Below are 19,294 nucleotides of genomic sequence, written 5' to 3' on the forward strand. Positions count from 1 at the left end.
TGTTTTAGTGGTTGAGGTCAAAGAGTTGATTTTATTTTAAATGTTCTCTTGCAGACACGCAGAAAGTGGAAAAGACCTTCAAAGGTGTGATTTTAAGATTTTAAGAGCATTTGAATTGAGTCAGTAGTAATTATTGTGCTGCCTGTTGTTCCCTGCAGAGTGTCCTGGAAAATCACGACCAAGTCCAAACCAAAGGAATGCAGGAAAAATGCACTTTTCCAAACTGTGCATCCGTCACAGCGGGGGTGGGGGGTGAGGATGGTAAACTGAGACCTGGGAACTCCCCCCCCCCCATTAAGTATCCGATGGTGAAAAGATTCTTCCCACTTGGAAAGAGGCTTTTCCTCGTCGGACTTGTGGTGGCGGAGCTTCCAGAGGAGTCAATCTGAGCAGGAGGAACAGCTGCTCCTTCAGTCATCATCAGGGCGCCGAGAAGGTGAGACCAGTCCACTTTACTCATTAAAAAAAAAAAATCACACTATTGTGGACTTTAATTTCATAATATGATTTGCTTTATATTATTTTTTTTTAAAGTTAACTGTAAAAAGTTGAATTATCACCTTTTATAGATTAATTAAATAATTCAGTGTGAGCAGCAAATAGAAGCCCAGCTGCTTCTGAATCGACATTAAATTCAGCCACATTATTAAAAAATGTTTTTCTTGTGTGAAATTTAAGCGCAGTCACGTTTTAAAAATTAAGTGTAGATTTTGTTTTTCTCTCTTGTATTATTATTTTTTAACGAACCACTTTTTGCCTGAAGGGCCAAAAAAAAAAAAAAAAAAAAAAATCGCACCTGTGAGTGCAGTTTAGTGTTTGTGCAGCAGGCGGCGCACGGCTCACAGTAAATGCTATAAAAACTGGTTTCAGTGAAAACCGGATTTTAAAAATACATCGACGAAATAAAACCTCTAATATTTCGAAATAATTTCAGTTCAGAATGTTCTGCAGTTTGAATTATTTGATTAAATCTTTATACACTGTAAAATAAAATTGTAACAATTCAAGAAAAACTTGACTCATGTTTGATTTAAAACAACAAAAATCCTTTTTTAGCATGAAATGTAAGCAAGTAAGACCCTTTGGCTGCTCCTTTGTTAATCATCACAGCAGATCTGAGGCGGATCTGCGTGTTAAATTGGCACAAGTTTTACGCTGGATGCCCTTCCTGACACAACCACATTACACAGAGAAACTTTTCAGCATGAAATGATTGTGTCATATTAATAACAAACGATTTATCCTTAATTTTTTTTCAAGTTACGGAAAGTTGAGATAGCTCACGCCAACAAGCCATTTTTAAATATCAGGTTGATTTCCCAGCATGCACTGGGAGTCGAAAGTTTGTTTCACGAACCGCATGCAGATGTTCCAGCATTTTGGACTGCATTCTTAAAGTCTTAAGAGTTGTGGGATTTTAAGTCCCGTTTTCAGGCAGCCACATCACGTAAGGGTTTAATTTGAATTTTAAATTTAAATTCTCTTGATTGAAAGAAAATTCCCAGTTATTCTGAAAAATTCCAAATGGAGTTTTTCCATCTTCTCAGCTCTGAGGATCTGTCAGCTTATTTTTTATTTGTCATAAGCTGGTTTTTATGCTTCTGGATATGAACAATAACAATCCAACATTAAAATGTTTTAAATTAGTTTTAAGCTAAATTTGAATTCTTTACAACTCTTTTTGTGAATTGTTTTGTAATTTCTGTCAGGAGCATGACCCAAGCAGAGGGTCGCCCCTTTGAGTCTGGTCTGCTTGAGGTTTCTTCCTCAGAGGGAATTTTTTTTTCTCCCACTGTCACCTGTGTTCTTGCTTTGGGGGTTAAGGTTAGACCTTACTTATGTGAAGCGCCTTGAGGGAACTTCGTTGTGATTTGGCGCTATATAAATTAAAATAAATTGAAATTGGAAAAAAGTATTGTTTTGATTGTTAAACAGTTGGTAAACTTGTTTAAACCATATTTATTAACCTGGTTAGAGTTCAGGTGTTTAATCATGTGTTTAAATTTATTCTTGTGTATTTTGTAGTTAAAACATTTCACTTAGTTCAAACCATAAAATGAATTCATTGGTGAACAACAAACAATTTTTTTTTTTAATTCGCTAATCTTTCAGTTAGTTTTGTAACTAGTTTGTTATTATAGTCATTTATTTAACAAAGTGTCACAAAATAGTAAAAAAAAGTGTTATTTTAACTCATAACCTCAGGAGACAGTCCGAAAACAAATCTAGTGTTTGTTGTTAACAACCGATCAAAACCGATTTCTGAAATTTGGAATTTTAATGAGTGTGATTTAAAAGTAACTTACAAAGTTATATTTAAACCGGGGGACTGATTTTTAGGGGGACTGTTCGGTCTGCGACACCAGTGCTGTGCTTCACTGCTGTCCAAATACTTTTGCACTAAGCTGTTTGGGAATTCATCTTTGAATCTTTTTTCTAAGATCTTCTGTGTCACTCGTCCAGTTGATTCAGGCCTATTTTTCAATCTTGATAAAAAATTTTCCACATCTGAATAAAATCTCTGACTCGAGGCTCCACAGACTTGTTCTCAAACTTCCGTCTTTTTGTGTGTGTGTTGTGTGTGCGTGTGTGTCCAGACTGATTGATGACCTGTTGACCTCTGCGGGTCAAACATGAAGCTGGGGCTGTCTGTGGCCGCCGCCGCCGCCGCCTTCCTGGCGGTGCTGCTTTCCTCCGTAGATGCTCAAGGTAAAGGAAACCACCCGGACTCACTCACCATCACTCCTTCTCTTTCTTCCTCTCTGCTCTTTCCTCCGTCAGCTGTCATCTTACTCTTTCACTTCTTAATAGAATTCTATGGAAACACTGTAAAAATCTTATATTGTTAAAATAAATAAAGTCATGTTTATTTTCTTGTGTATTTTACTTTGTGACTTTTGCATGAATGTTGATGATGATGAATCATGATGATTTTATCCGCTGTTTGCTGCACAGTGGGTTTTTGTTTTCAGACCTCATTGAATTCTAATCCAGATCCCATTCGTTGGTTTAAACCAAAACACTTTAATTCAGGTTTTGCAAATATAACAAAGTGCACTAAGGTTGAAGTAATTTCTGATCACTTTCATTAAATGCTTTTAAAAACTAAGAGGCGTCATGTCACAGGTCAAAGGTTACATGGTAAGGTTAGACCTTACTTGTGTGAAGCACAACTTTGTTGTGATTTGGAGCTATATAAATGAAAATAAATTGAAAATTAAAAATTTGAAATTAAAAGCTTCCATTAAATTCTTTTAACAGGCCTGTTTATGTTTTAGTTTTATAGCAAGTCCATAAAACAGAGCTGGCAAGAAATTCTAGATGGCATATTTCCGGGTTTATTGTTTCTTTGGGGTCACAGCAGTCTGTTTATTTGGCACAAGATTTACACCAGATGTCTTTTTTGACACTGGGCGGGTTTCCATTATCCTGCAAGTTGCATAACTTGAAGTAACGAATTGAAAATGTGTTTAATGGAAACACGTGTATTTCAAAAAAAAAAAAAAAAAGAAAGAAAAATAAGTCCATTGCTACAAAAAAGTTTTTACACTCACAAGAGGTGTTTTGTTTTAGGCAATTTGAAAAACCTTTTTTCAAAAAACTGCAATGGAAACTATTTTTCCATGATGACAGGTCACATGACGTACAGGAAGTAACACATGGCGTTCTACAGAACATGACGAGTTTGTTAAATATTATAAGAAATGAGGTTATGGATTAAAAAACAACAATAAAATGCCAATATTTAGCTGGATTTATTGATATGTCGCCTTGCTAGCATGATGTGAGATTGTGAGACGATGTGACACAACAGTGTCATCCAATCTTATTATTTATCAACATTCTGCAAATATCATGAAACTTTTACACAAATCTGTAATGGAACTCCAGCTACGGCTGTACCAGGAGAACAGGGTACAGGTGGCATCGAACCAGGGACCTTCCTGTTGGGGGTGATGCATGCTAACCTCTGCGCCGTTGGCAGAGGTTAGCATGCAGTAAATAGTGTCAAAAACAATGGGTGGCATCATGTTTTCTTACATGTTACCAATATTTTTTTTTTTATAAATTTTGCTCGGCTAAATTGTCAACTGTTCCAAAAAGACACAAGTGAGACGACAGTCAGCGACCGAGCTTAATGACTAGCATAGCTTAGTTCATACATACCTTGGCAAAGCGCTAGTTTGATTAGTTAGCATTTAGCTGGTCTGCGTGCGTAATGGTGTGCCAGCAAAGAATTGATTGTTTTTGTGCCGATTAGCTAATCGATTATTTGAGTCATCCTGTTGTTTAAGTGTCAATTAGAAGAAGAAGCTTCACTTTCAGAGTTTGAGATGATTGATACATGAAGCTAATTTCCCTTGAAACGTCTCTGGTTTTCAGTCTTAAATGAGATTTTTATTGTTGATCTCTGCCAGCGTCGCTGTAATTAAAAGAGTTTTGCTTTAATGCCTTCGGGGTCTCAGATAAAACATTGTTTTATTAATATGTCATTTGTCTTCAGAGAATATAACTCAGAAAGACATTTTAGACACATTCGTTCAAGTCAAATGACAGAAATATTTAATGGACAGCTTGTGATTTTATTTTATTTATTTTTTTGAAAGTGCGCTGGCAGCTCGAGACGAGTCTTGTTTCAAGTCTCGCGTATCTCCACGAACGGAATGGAAAGAAGAAATATGAGAATCACAAATTAATCCTGAGACAGCACAAAGACAAAGAGCCTTTTTCTTCAGGCCTCTTTGTGGGCTTTTGCAAAAGCGCTGAGTTGCAGGACATATGGAAAGTTAATATGCAGTAATGTTTAATGTCAGCACATGTTGTGGAATTACTTTGGCATCCGTCCCGCCTCTTTGGGAGCGTCGGCGTTCTTTCCTCCTTTTGGTCTCTCCTCCTGGCAGGAGCACAAGCCAAGAAAGCTGGCTGGAGAATGAGGTTCCTAACAGAACAGTAGCCAGGCCCGGGGCCCCCGGGAGCCACGGAGGTGTCTTTTATTAGGAAGTGATGGAAAACACATCCTGACGCTCCAGATGACACACCACACATCGCTGCTGTGGAAAATCTGCAGTATATTTCACAAACAGTCAGTTAAATAAGGTTTTTCACACCTGCAGCCCAGAACTAAGTGAGAACTACATGACCTGTGGCTCACCTACAAGAGGAACTGTGTGGCTCCTTCAGCCGGTTCGGGGTAACATTTGCACCATCTGTATAACTTCGTGTCCTGCTGTATGAAGGTGGACGTGCAGGCGGCGTTCGAGTGTGCAGCACGTTTTTCATTTAGACTGTGAAACCCAAAGTCGAAGTTTTTAATTTCAAACATTTGTGGTTATATTCTACTATCGTCCACTGTGACCCTGAACTGGAGTAAGCAGGTGTAGAAATGGACAGATTCTAAGATCATAAGCAAAGAGGAATTGCCTTTTCTGATGGAGTTGATGAGTCTCTTAGCCACGTCCAAGTCCATATTTCTCCAGGATTGACCTTGAGAAGGTTATCCATGCCCTCGTCACAAGTAGACTGGATTATTGTAGCTCTCTGTACTGTTGGCTTGGATCAGTTCTCTCTAAACCGCCTCCAGCTTATTCACAACGCTGCTGCTCGTCTTCTTTCGGGACAGAAAAAGTCAGACCACATTACGCCGGTCTTGGCTTCTCTTCACTGGCTTCTGGTCCTTTACCAAGTTGATTTTAAACTTCTTTTAATTGTCTTTAAAACCCTCCATGGCCTGGTCCCTTCTTCCTTACACACCAACCAGAGCCTTAAGGTCTTCTGACCAACTGGTACTGGAGGTGCCTAAAACCAGATTAAAGGGAAGAGGTGACAGAGCCTTTGCAGTGGCTGCCCCCAGGCTCTGGAGTAGTCTCCCCTTCAATAATAGATCATCCCTGTCCATAGAGACTTTTAAAGCCTCCTTAAAAACCTATTTCTTTTCTCTGGTGTTTCCTAAATGAGCGATTACAACCCCTGGCAAAAATTATGGAATCACCGGCCTCAGAGGATGTTCATTCAGTTGTTTAATTTTGTAGAAAAAAAGCAGATCACAGACATGACACAAAACTAAAGTCATTTCAAATGGCAACTTTCTGGCTTTAAGAAACACTATAAGAAATCAAGAAAAAAAGATTGTGGCAGTCAGCAACAGTTACTTTTTTAGACCAAGCAGAGGAAAAAAATATGGAATCACTCAATTCTGAGGAAAAAATTATGGAATCACCCTGTAAATTTTCATCCCCCAAATTAACACCTGCATCAAATCAGATCTGCTCATTGACATTGACCCTATGCCATGACATTGACCCTATGTGTCTTTTTGCAAGGAATGTTTTTGCAGTTTTTGCTCTATGGCAAGATGCATTATCATCTTGAAAAATGATTTCATCATCCCCAAACATCCTTTCAATTGTCCAAAATATCAACATAAACTTGTGCATTTATTGATGATGTAATGACAGCCATCTCCCCAGTGCCTTTACCTGACATGCAGCCCCATATCATCAATGACTGTGGAAATTTACATGTTCTCTTCAGGCAGTCATCTTTATAAATCTCATTGGAAAGGCACCAAACAAAAGTTCCAGCATCATCACCTTGCCCAATGCAGATTCGAGATTCATCACTGAATATGACTTTCATCCAGTCATCCACAGTCCACAATTGCTTTTCCTTAGCCCATTGTAACCTTGTTTTTTTCTGTTTAGGTGTTAATGATGCCTTTCGTTTAGCTTTTCTGTATGTAAATCCCATTTCCTTTAGGCGGTTTCTTACAGTTCGGTCACAGACGTTAACTCCAGCTTCCTCCCATTCCTTCCTCATTTGTTTTGTTGTACATTTTTCGATTTTTGAGACATATTGCTTTAAGTTTTCTGTCTTGACGCTTTGATGTCTTCCTTGGTCTACCAGTATGTTTGCCTTTAACAACCTTCACATGTTGTTTGTATTTGGTCCAGAGTTTAGACACAGCTGACTGTGAACAACCAACATCTTTTGCAACATTGCATGATGATTTACTCTCTTTTAAGAGTTTGATAATCCTCTCCTTTGTTTCAATTGACATCTCTCGTGTTGGAGCCATGATTCATGTCAGTCCACTTGGTGCAACAGCTCTCCAAGGTGTGTTCACTCCTTTTTAGATGCAGACTAACGAGCAGATCTGATATGATGCAGGTGTTAGTTTTGGGGATGAAAATTTACAGGGTGATTCCATAATTTTTTCCTCAGAATTGAGTGATTCCATATTTTTTTCCTCTGCTTGGTCTAAAAAAGTAACCATTACTGACTGCCACAATCTTTTTTTCTTGATTTCTTATAGTGTTTCTTAAAGCCAGAAAGTTGCCATTTGAAATGACTTTAGTTTTGTGTCATGTCTGTGATCTGCTTTTTTTCTACAAAATTAAACAACTGAATGAACATCCTCTGAGGCCGGTGATTCCACAATTTTTGCCAGGGGTTGTATGTCTCTGTTTCACTTTAGGATTTGTTCTGTTTTTCCTGTTGCTTAATGCTGACAAATTTTACCTTATTTGTAATCTTTCAGTATCATGGCCCAAGCAGAGGGTCACCCCTCTGAGTCTGGTCTGCTTGAGGTTTCTTCCTCAAATCCTCAGAGGGAGTTATTTTTTCTTACCACTGTCACCTGTGTTCTTGCTCTGGGGGTTGGTAAGGTTAGACCTTACTTATGCATTGCACTTTAAGCAGCTTTGTTGTGATTTGGCGCTATATAAATGAAATAAAATTATTTCCTGCGACTTTTTACTCTTTATTTTTCCTCGTCTTTTATTTGTTTTATTGCCTGTTGTAATTTTATTGTTATTCTTAATTCATTTACCTAGGACTGGGGGTAACTTGGTGGCCGTTTTTTAATTATGTACATCACTTTGGTCGACTGCTGTCTTTGTAAACATGCTTTAGAAATAGTGGTTGAGTTGTCCACAGAAGGCTGTCCATCCTACATGGGGGACGTCCACCTGTCCTGGTTGAATCTTGAAGCTGACCAATGAACATGGTTCTTCAGTTGAACAACTAAAAAAGTCACTTGGATGAGTTGCGAAACATCTTGAAGATGAAACAAGACATCCAGCTGGTGTTGTGCAAACTTGTAGATCTCTGTTCTGTAGTTAGATGGAGATCTAGATGGTGCAGGAACTCTAATGTTTAACAACTAAAATGCTATGAAAAGTTCCAGAAAACAATCATTTGACTGAAATAAATCTGTAGTGACGTATGACCAATCGAATTTGAACACTGACGTGACATTCTTAACCCACGGATGGAGAAGAATTGTTGCTCATGAAAGCAAAGTCCTGCTAAACCTTCTGCTGATGTTTCCGTTCCGCTGAGGGCACTGCGTCACGCGGCGTCACTTTTACTACTGACATACCTGCTTGTCGACAAACGCAGCCACATTTTTAGAACCATTGAAGTTTGATGTTGGAGATGAATTCTCGTGGAGAAATGAAGGGGAACACGGTCCATCGGTGCTCCTTGAGTTGATACGCCAGGTTGGTGATCCTGCACTGCCCATTTGTTATTTCGTCCCAGTATTTAGTGGACTCATGTTTGTCATCTGCCTGTGCATTCAGTGTGTCCCAAGCTATGGCTTCCTCACCCAAGTGTATTTTAGAATGATATTCTTGGCTTCCATGGCAGCATGGCATCTTTCTCCTAATTACCAGCAAGCATGCTAACAGCAACTTTTCTGAAAACTGGAAGTTTCTGTCTACTGCATACGAGTACATGCTTTACAACCCCATTAAAAAAGTTAAATCATATATACTGTTTAAAATGTAAACAAAGACAACATGATGATTTTTCAATTATTTAAACCCTGTATTTAACTGAAAATTGTACAAAGACAAAATATCAAATGTTAAATCTGAGAATTAAAAAAAAAGTGATTATTTTGAATTTGATGTTAGCAGCACATTTTACAAAAGTTGGCACAGTCATGTTTCCCCACAGATTTGCACGTTACATCCAGAAAGTATTCACAGCACTTCACTTTTTTCACGTTTTGTTTTGTTTCAGTCTTATTCCAAAAAAATGAAATTCATTTTTCCCTCAAAATTCTATACACAATATCCCATAATGACTATGTAAAACGTTATTTTCTTTTAAGATTTTTGCAAATTTATAAAAAATAAAAAAAAAATCTAAGCACTCACATGTACATAAGTATTCACAGTTTTTGCCATGAAGCTTAAAATTGAGCTCAGGTGCCTCCTGTTTCCAGTGATTGTCCTTGAGATGTTTCTACAGCTTAATTGGAGTCCACCTGGGGTAAATTCACTTGACTGGACATGATTTGGAAAGACACACACCTGTCTACATATAAGGTCCCACAATTGACAGTCAGAGCACAAACACAAAGTATGAAGTCAAAGGAATTGTCTGTTGACCTCCGAGACAGGATCCACCAACACTCTTCCTAGAGCTGGCCACCGTCTAAAACTCAGCGATCAGGCAGAAGGACCTTAGTCAGGGAGGTCACCAAGAACCCGATGGTCACTCTGTCAGAGCTCCAGCATTCCTCTGTGGAGAGAGGAGAACCTTCCAGAAGGACAACCATCTCTGCAGCAATCCACCAATTAGGCCTGTATGGTAGAGTGGCCAGACGGAAGCCAGTTCTTAGTAAAAGACACATGACAGCCCACCTGGAGTTTGACAAAAAGCACCTGAAGGACTCTCAGACCAGGAGAAACAAAATTCTCTGGTCTGATGAGACAAAAATTGAACTCTTTGGCATCATGTTTGGAGGAAACCAGGCACATCCTACAGTGAAGCATGGTGGTGGCAGCATCATGCTGTGGGGATGTTTTTCAGCAGCAGGAACTGGGAGACTAGTCAGGATTGAGGGAAAGATGAATGCAGCAATGTACAGAGACATCCTGCATGAAAACCTGCTCCAGACCGCTCTTGACCTCAGACTGGGGACTGATGCTCCCCATCCAACCTGATGGAGCTTGAGAGGTGCTACAAAGAGGAATGGACCAAACTGCCCAAAGATAGGTGCACCAAGCTTGTGGCATCATATTCAAGGAGACTTGAGGCTGTAACTGCTGCCAAAGGTGCATCAACAAAGTATTGAGGAAAAGGCTGTGAATACTTATGGATATGAGTGTTCTCTTTTCATGTTGTCATTATGGGGTGTTGTGAGTAGAATTTTGAGGGAAAAATTTATTTGATCTATTTTGGAATAAGACTGCAACATAACAAAATGTGGAAAAAGTGAGGCGCTGTAAATACTTTCTGGCTCTACTGTATCATCTTTTGTTTCAAAAATGCTTTTGATTTGCATTTTACACAGTTCCATTTTTTTTTTTTTTGTAATGGGGTTGTACATTATGTCTACATCATTACAGTCTGGTACCTCTAAAGATAATTACAGCCTGACGTAATGCTGCAAGTCAGTAAGACAAACATACAAACAAAAAACATGTAACTGGAGTTGATAGTCTCAGTACTTATCTTTCTCCTGACATGGTGCTATTCATAACTGATAAAGTTTTCAGCCTTACAATTGTCTTTTCTTCTTGAGGTTAGCGGCACATTCAATTTCGGCCCACGTTTCCTCCCTACTATGTGAACCGGTCTTTTAAACTAAAGTCAAAGAAATGTCTCATTGCTAGTTAAAGGCAACCAGCACAATTTAGCTACTACTTGTTTTATTTCTTCTTTGCTAACTAAAGTTGACCGTAGCAATATCTTACTAATTACAATGGTAATAACCAAAATAACAGTGAAATGTGTCATTAAATTAAATACAGCAGTCCAGGAGCTAGCTAAGAAATATTCAAAGAAATATTATCACTAACTGCATTAGAAAGTATGCAACACTGTTGCTGCTAATTAACATTTAAGTGTCTAATGCTAACTAAACATAAGCATAAGAGTATCTCATTGGATAATTAGGAATAAAAAGAACTTGTTTCATTAGTAAAATTAAGCACTAACCCAGTGGCTAGCTAAATTAAAAGAAAAATCATTACTACCTACATAAGAGCTACGTAAGTGTTGTTACTAAATAAAGTAAAAGATAAATGTCAAATAGCTAACACCTTCTAACGTAGTAACCAAAATAAAGGCTAATTGTCTCATTACTAAAATTAAACAGCAGCCTAGTAGTTAGCTAAATTCAAAGAAATATCATTGAAAAACTAAATTTGAGGGTAAGTACCAGTGTTATCAATAAAATAACAAAATAAATGCCTAGTTGCTAACTAAAGTTAAAGCTAACAGTACAGTAGCTCACTAAAGACAATGCTAGCGGTGTTGTTGCTAACTAAGGTAAATAAATGTGTACTGTTTCAGTAATGTGGAAGCTAACAGTGTAATGGTCAACTGAAACCAAAGATTGATGAGTCATGGCTAAATAAAGGTTAAACCAGTGGTCGTATAATTAGCTAAAATGAAACAAAACGTCATAATATACATATGTGAAGACACAGCATCCAATAGGTAACAAAAGCTGAATGTGAGAAGAACTTTGGACACCTGCTGCTTTTCAGTGGGTCAACAACAAAGTCCACTGCACAGTTATTTGGACGTTCCTTCACCGTCTCCCTCAGCGAGCTGTAATTTTATCACAATATCTCCTTCAGTTAAGATGACGTCAATAAGTGCTTCTTGTTGTTTGAAGTATTGGCTGTTTAATAGATTTTTAGGCACTTTTTAAAAGTGATGATGAACTGCACAAAAGTGAAGTTTTGAACAAAATCAAATGGACTGACTTTACCAGCACTTTAAAAATAAGCAATGTTTTGACAACATAACAGAATTGGTTGCCATTTTGAACACGCTGGTGCAGTTTTGCATGTACTAAATGTTGGCGCGTCTTCTCTATTTGAACCAAATTCTTTTTTCTCAGCTGGTAACCTACCAGGACTGCATGCCACCATCCAGTAAGACAGAATATCATTATAAAATATGTTTGTCGTCTGTGTGTGTGTGTGTGTGTGTGTGTGTGTGTGGTCCCAACTGTACATGGAAACGATCGCCAGCCACTCAAAGTTGTTGAGCCAAACAACTTTTTCATGTACATGATGCATGGCGCCGTCACCGCAGTCGGCTCGATGTACAGACTTCATGTCAGACTGCACATGTTTTCTTGTGTTTATTTGAATGTACTCCTACACATTCATTTTCTATCACGGTATCTCTTTGTTGTGAGTATTTTGACCAATGAAAAAGTACACAAGAGTCTTTGGTGACTAATTGTGTATTCTTTTTGAGAGGTTTGCAATGGATGTGTGCCAATCACGGATGTAAAGAATCTCAACTAATCAACAACAAACCACTTTTCCTTTTTGATATATGTTTATATACAATGTGTATATAACATATGGATTTCAATTCTGTTGAGAGCTAATGGCATCTTTGAGTCCATTGTATAATCAGTAAGCTGAGAGTGAAGCCGTGCTGAGATCAAATGAAGGTACGGGCATGCGTTGTAATGATTGCACACGGCATGCGTTGGATGGATCACTCATCAGTGTTTGCACCGTGTTTTCGGCGTTGTGCACATGTTGTGTATGCCAGTGCTTGAGTTGCTGGCCAACTCAAACAAATGCCATTTTGCTTAAAAAAATGGCTTCTCACACTCAGTGTTGTCACGTGTTCTTCATCCGTCACCGTCACACATTGACGTCAGAGCTGTTTGTCTGTCCCCAACAACGAACGAGTCCACTTCAGCCCTGAAGTGTTTGTCGTTGGGTTTTTAATGAGAATGCTTGATTTTATTTAATTTTTTGTAAGATTTCATTTTTTTTGTCAAGATATTCATAATCATACACACCTTTTCGCCTGCTGTGTTTTAACGGTGTGTTTCTTCTTATTTGCAGTTGAACCACCTGCAGACTTGAAATTTAAAATTATAAATGAGAACACAGTTGAAATGTCGTGGACGCCACCATTGACAAGAATACAGGGCTACAGAGTACAAGTCTCATCATTCACAGGTTCGAATTAAAATTCACTGTTTTCATTACATTCTATCCATGAAATTATTTCATCACTATTTCTGCTGATTAACTGTTTGTTTCTGCAAACTGTTGAATTTGTTTCCAGATGAACCAACACGAGAGTTTAGCTTTGACCCCTACACCACTACGACTTTAATCACTGATCTCACTCAAGACGTTGACTATTCAGTGTCCATAAACTCCTTCTATGGCTCAGAGGAGAGCATCCCCATAACTGGACAGCTGACACGTGAGTACAGGCTCCTTCTTTACATCATCTGGGAAGGTTATTCAAAATGACCACTAAGGAAATAGACATGCATACCATTATGTTGTAGCTTCTCTATTTGATTTTTCATGATCACCTTGACTAAGTTGTCCATTTATCATCATGATTACACAAAAGGGCAATACAGGGCCTTTGAAGTAATGTTGCCTGGCATACAGATGCTAGAAATATACTGTGGTACATTGCAAAGAACTCACACACTCACTCATCTTCAACCGCTTAGTCCAAGTAAGGGTCGCGGGGGGCTGGAGCCTATCCCAGCTGTCATAGAGCGCGAGGCGGGGCACACCCAGGACAGGACGCCAGTCTGTCACAGGGCCACAAACAGACACACACACACACACACACACACACACACACACACACACACACACACACACACACACACACACACACACACACACACACACACACACACACACACACACACACACAGACAATTTAAAGATTCCAATCCATCTAATCCACATGTCTTTGTACGTGGGAGGAAACTGGAGCACCTGGAGGAAACCCACGCAAACACGGGGAGAACATGCAAACTCCACACAGAAAGGCAACAAGCGGGAATTGAACCCATGAAAATTCAGTAAGGTACATCTTATATATTATATTCCAATTCTAAGGTGGAACTATGCCAGTATACAAAGGTATATCTAAATATCTAAAACGGAAGAGTAAAATAGGAGAGTAGAAAAGAGTAGAGTAGAGCCACTTAGGTGCCTGGTCTTGAGAACCAGGGATGGTAGGCTAAAAAGCTTTTTTATCCCATGGGAACTCTCCCTACCCACCCAAGCAGCTCAAGAAAAAGGTATATATAATATAATAAATAATAAGACATAAGAAGGATAAGACATCACAGGAGAAGATTATCAAACACAAAGAAACCAGCTATTTTGTAAGCTACGATGAACGTTGCTAAGGCTGGCTAGATAAGCTAACGTTAGCTGTTAGGTATAACTAATTGTACCCCACTCCTCCAATATATTTACTTAAATATAATAATATTAAAAGGGGGGAACAAGAAAAAGTGTGTAGAAATGTATATGGAGACATAAGTACATATATTTGCAGAAAAGAGAAAAACGGCGGGCGTTTTGATCACCAAACCTGCAGCTGCCAGCGTTACACATCTTGTTGTTTCTTCTTCTTCTGCTATATTTTTAACACAGTATTCAGTAGCTTCGCCCTCATGTGGGAACACATGTATTTACGAGGTCTATTAGAAAAGTATCCGACCTTATTATTTTTTTCAAAAACCATATGGATTTGAATCACGTGTGATTGCGTCAGACAAGCTTGAACCCTCGTGCGCATGCGTGAGTTTTTCCACGCCTGTCGGTTGCGTCATTCGCCTGTGAGCAGGCTTTGAGTGAGGAGTGGTCCAGCCCCTCGGCGGATTTTCATTGTCCGGAAATGGCGGAATGATTTGGGCTTTTTTTCCATCAGAATTTTTTCAGAAACTGTTAGAGACTGGCACCTGGAAACCATTCGAAAAATTTATCTGGCTTTCGGTGAAAATTTTACAGGCTTCACAGAGAATAAGGACTGTTACTACAGCTTTAAGGACGGCTTTAAGGACGCTCGGTGCGCCGCGCTCCGTGCTGCCATCGAGAGCCACAAACCACCGGATCATTTCTAAACGGATGGCTCTGTGGAGCCGGACCGTCGTGTGCACTTTCTCTGGTGATCACAAGAGCTGGACATCAACCATTTTCCGGCAGATTTCACTTTTAACAAGAGATTTTGTCATGGAAAGCCGAGCGGAGGCTTCGCGCATCACGACCAATTTGCTGATGGAGAGAGACAAAGGAACACCTCCGTTTTGGTCTCACAGGACGGCTTTGAGATGGTGTTCAGACAGCTGTCAGTGGTTTTTCCATCGAGTGATTATCCGAGAAATTGTGGATGTGCCTGGACATGCCAGAACATGTCCCGTGTGGCTTCATCACGGCGTTGCTTTGCGCCATGCGGCACCACCGCGACACGCGGAATTCCTCCGCACGTCTGTCTCAATGTGCCAAAAAAGTGCTGATGTCCACGTCTTTTCACAATTCCTGTGCTAGTCAGACGACGTCCCGGATAAAACACAGCGTCCAATTTGGAAATGAATGGCACATTCCACTGTTACAGGAGTTTTTGTCATGGAAAGAGGAGCGGAGGCTTCGCGCGGCGCGGCGGTGCCGCATCGCACACAGCAACGCCGTGATGAAGCCTCATGGGACATGTTCTGGCATGTCCAGGCACATCCACAACTTCTCGGATAATCACTCGATGGAAAAACCACCGACAGCTGTCTGAACGCCATCTCAAAGCCGTCCTGTGAGACCAAAATGGAGGTGGTTTTGTCTCGCTCCAGTAGCGAATCCATCGTGATGCGCGAAGCCTCCGCTCGGCTTTCCATGACAAAATCTCTTGTTAAAAGTGAAATCTGCCAGAAAATGGTTGATGTCCAGCTCTTGTGATAACCAGAGAAAGTGCACACGATGGTCCCGGCTCCACAGAGCCATCCGTTTAGAAATAATCCGGTGGTTTGTGGCTCTCGATGGCGGCACGGAGTGCGGTGCACCGAGCGTCCTTAAAGCCGTCCTTAAAGCTGTAGTAACAGTCCTTATTCTCTGTGAAGCCTGTAAAATTTTCACCGAAAGCCAGATAAATTTTTCGAATGGTTTCCAGCTGCCTGTCTCTAACAGTTTCTGAAAAAATTCTGATGGGAAAAAAAGCCCAAATCATTCCGCCATTTCCTGACAATGAAAATCCGCCGAGGGGGTGGACCACTCCTCACTCAAAGCCTGCTCACAGGCAAATGACGCAACCAACAGGCGTGGAAAAACTCACGCATGCGCACGAGGGTTCAAGCTTGTCTGACGCAATCACACGTGATTCAAATCCATATGGTTTTTGAAAAAAATAATAAGGTCGGATACTTTTCTAATAGACCTCGTATTCATGGATGCTCCTCATCTCATCCTGGATTGTGGCTCTGACACTCACTAATCTCGCCCTCCCTCCTTCCGTTGCTCATAGAGCCTCAGGGTGCTGGACTTTGGGTGGAAACCTTCATGCATTGTGAGGAGTTTTCATGTCTTGACATCAGTGGCATCTATCTCCTCCTGTGGCCAACTTATGAGCCCAGCTGGGTATCTGATGACTGATAGGGCGTATGTATTGATGGCTCGGATCTTATTCCTACCTGTGAGCTAGTTTCTCAGCACCTGTCTTACCTTCTGGAGGTATTTTGTTGTGACTGACCTTCTCACACCTTCATCATTGTTCCCATTGGCTTGTGGGATTCCCAGGTACTTGTAGCTGTCCTGTGTGTCCTCTATCCTGCCTTCTGGCAACTCCACCCCCTCAGTCCGGATCACCTTCCCTCTCTTTGACACCATTTGGTCACACTTATCCAATCTGGCGGACATCCCGATATCCTCACTGTAGATCCAGTGAGGTGGATCAGTGAGTCAGTGTCTCGGTCACTCTTGGCACACAGCTTGATGTCATCCATGTACAGGAGGTGGCTGATGGTTACTCCACTCCTGAATTGATATCTGTAGCTGCTCTTTGTGATGAGTTGGCTGAGGGGGTTGAGGCCTGTGCAGAACAGCAGTGGGCACAGTGCATCACTTTGGTATATTCCACACTTGATGATGACTTGTGAGATTACCTTGGAGTTGGCCTCCAGTGACGTCTTCCATAGTCCCATTGAGTTCCTGATGAAGGTTATCAGTGCACTGTTCACCTTGTATTGTGCCAAGCACTTGATTATCCATGTGTGAGGCATTGAGTCACAGGTCTTCCTGCCGTCAATCCAGGCTGTGCTCAAGCTGCCTGGTCTTTGAGTCCTGGTGTACCTCTCAGTCAACCAGTAGTTGGTGCTTCAACCCTCTGGTATGGTTTTCATTGCCCTTCTAAGCTGTGCTCATGTGTTGACTCATGTACCTAATCAACTTGTGGTTGGCTCTCACTGCGGTATTGTATCACTTCCTGTTCCGGAGCACAGCGGTGTTTTGCTGTATCTGTTAGCTGTTTAATCTGCGCAGTTAGATTGAGCTAGTTACCTAGATAACGATTTGCTTCACAGTGTAATCTTCACGTGCCTTAACTAAAGCACTCCCTCTGCTGAATCACCTCTAAATTATTTACACATTATTCACTTTGTGTGTTTTTTAGGACTCCGCTAGCTTAGCACAGCTACTAGCTCTTAGCCGGTTTAGCATGGCAGCTTCTCCTGTCTCTCCCGCACTTTTCTGCTCTGGGTGTGAAATGTTTAGTTATTCCTCGGCCTCCTTTAGCAGTAATGGTACTTGTAATAAGTGTAGCTTATTCGTAGCTTTGGAGGCCAGGCTGGGCGAATTGGAGACTCGGCTCCGCACCGTGGAAAATTCTACAGCTAGCCAGGCCCCTGTAGTCGTTGCCAAGGTAGCTTAGCCGCCATTAGTTTCCCTCTGGCAGATCCCGAGCAGCCGGGAAAGCAGGCCGACTGGGTGACTGTGAGGAGGAAGTGTAGCCCTAAACAGAAGCCCCGTGTACACCGCCAACCCGTTCACATTTCTAACCGTTTTTCCCCACTCGGCGGCAACACCCGCCGAGGATCAAACTCTGGTTATTGGCGACTCTGTTTTGAGAAATGTGAAGTTAGCGACACCAGCAACCATAGTCAATTGTCTTCCGGGGGCCAGAGCAGGCGACATTGAAGGAAATTTGAAACTGCTGGCTAAGGCTAAGCGTAAATTTGGTAAGATTGTAATTCACGTCGGCAGTAATGACACCCGGTTACGCCAATCGGAGGTCACTAAAATTAACATTGAATCGGTGTGTAACTATCCAAAAACAATGTCGGACTCTGTAGTTTTCTCTGGGCCCCTCCCCAATCGGACCGGGAGTGACATGTTTAGCTGCATGTTCTCCTTGAATTGCTGGCTGTCTGAGTGGTGTCCAAAAAATGAGGTGGGCTTCATAGATAATTGGCAAAGCTTCTGGGGGAAAACCTGGTCTTGTTAGGAGAGACGGCATCCATCCCACTTGGATGGAGCAGCTCTCATTTCTAGAAATCTGGCCAATTTTCTTAAATCCTCCAAACCGTGACTATCCAGGGTTGGGACCAGGAAGCAGAGTTGTAGTCTTACACACCTCTCTGCAGCTTCTCTCCCCTGCCATCCCCTCATTACCCCATCCCCGTCGAGACGGTGCCTGCTCCCAGACCACCAATAACCAGCAAAAATCTATTTAAGCATAAAAACTCAAAAAGAAAAAATAATATAGCACCTTCAACTGCACCACAGACTAAAACAGTTAAATGTGGTCTATTAAACATTAGGTCTCTCTCTTCTAAGTCCCTGTTAGTAAATGATATAATATTGATCAACATATTGATTTATTCTGCCTTACAGAAACCTGGTTACAGCAGGATGAATATGTTAGTTTAAATGAGTCAACACCCCTGAGTCACACTAACTGCCAGAATGCTCGTAGCACGGGCCGAGGCGGAGGGTTAGCAGCAATCTTCCATTCCAGCTTATTAATTAATCAAAAACCCAGACAGAGCTTTAATTCATTTGAAAGCTTGACTCTTAGTCTTGTCCATCCAAATTGGAAGTCCCAAAAACCAGTTTTATTTGTTGTTATCTATCGTCCTCCTGGTCGTTACTGTGAGTTTCTCTGTGAATTTTCAGACCTTTTGTCTGACTTAGTGCTTAGCTCAGATAAGATAATTATAGTGGGCGATTTTAACATCCACACAGATGCTGAGAATGACAGCCTCAACACTGCATTTAATCTATTATTAGACTCAATTGGCTTTGCTCAAAATGTAAATGAGTCCCACCCACCACTTTAATCATATCTTAGATCTTGTTCTGACTTATGGGTATGGAAATTGAAGACTTAACAGTATTCCCTGAAAACTCCCTTCTGTCTGATCATTTCTTAATAACATTTACATTTACTCTGATGGACTACCCAGCAGTGGGGAATAAGTTTCATTACACTAGAAGTCTTTCAGAAAGCGCTGTAACTAGGTTTAAGGATATGATTCCTTCTTTATGTTCTC

At 40.7% G+C, this 19,294-nt stretch overlaps 1 protein-coding gene across 1 annotated transcript in view; it reads left to right on the forward strand.

Moving 5' to 3' along the window:
• The first annotated feature begins 313 nt into the window (after positions 1 to 313).
• LOC117531770 (collagen alpha-1(XII) chain-like) overlaps positions 314 to 19,294 on the forward strand; it is a 136,737-nt gene continuing 117,756 nt past the window's right edge. The window contains 4 exon segments of the mRNA XM_034194907.1: positions 314 to 436; positions 2,598 to 2,709; positions 12,840 to 12,956; positions 13,066 to 13,209. Of these exon segments, the coding sequence (XP_034050798.1) occupies positions 2,634 to 2,709; positions 12,840 to 12,956; positions 13,066 to 13,209 (337 nt within the window). The 5' untranslated portion in view covers positions 314 to 436; positions 2,598 to 2,633.

This window comes from Thalassophryne amazonica, chromosome 19 (genome assembly GCF_902500255.1).
Source record: "Thalassophryne amazonica chromosome 19, fThaAma1.1, whole genome shotgun sequence".
NCBI lineage: Eukaryota > Metazoa > Chordata > Actinopteri > Batrachoidiformes > Batrachoididae > Thalassophryne > Thalassophryne amazonica.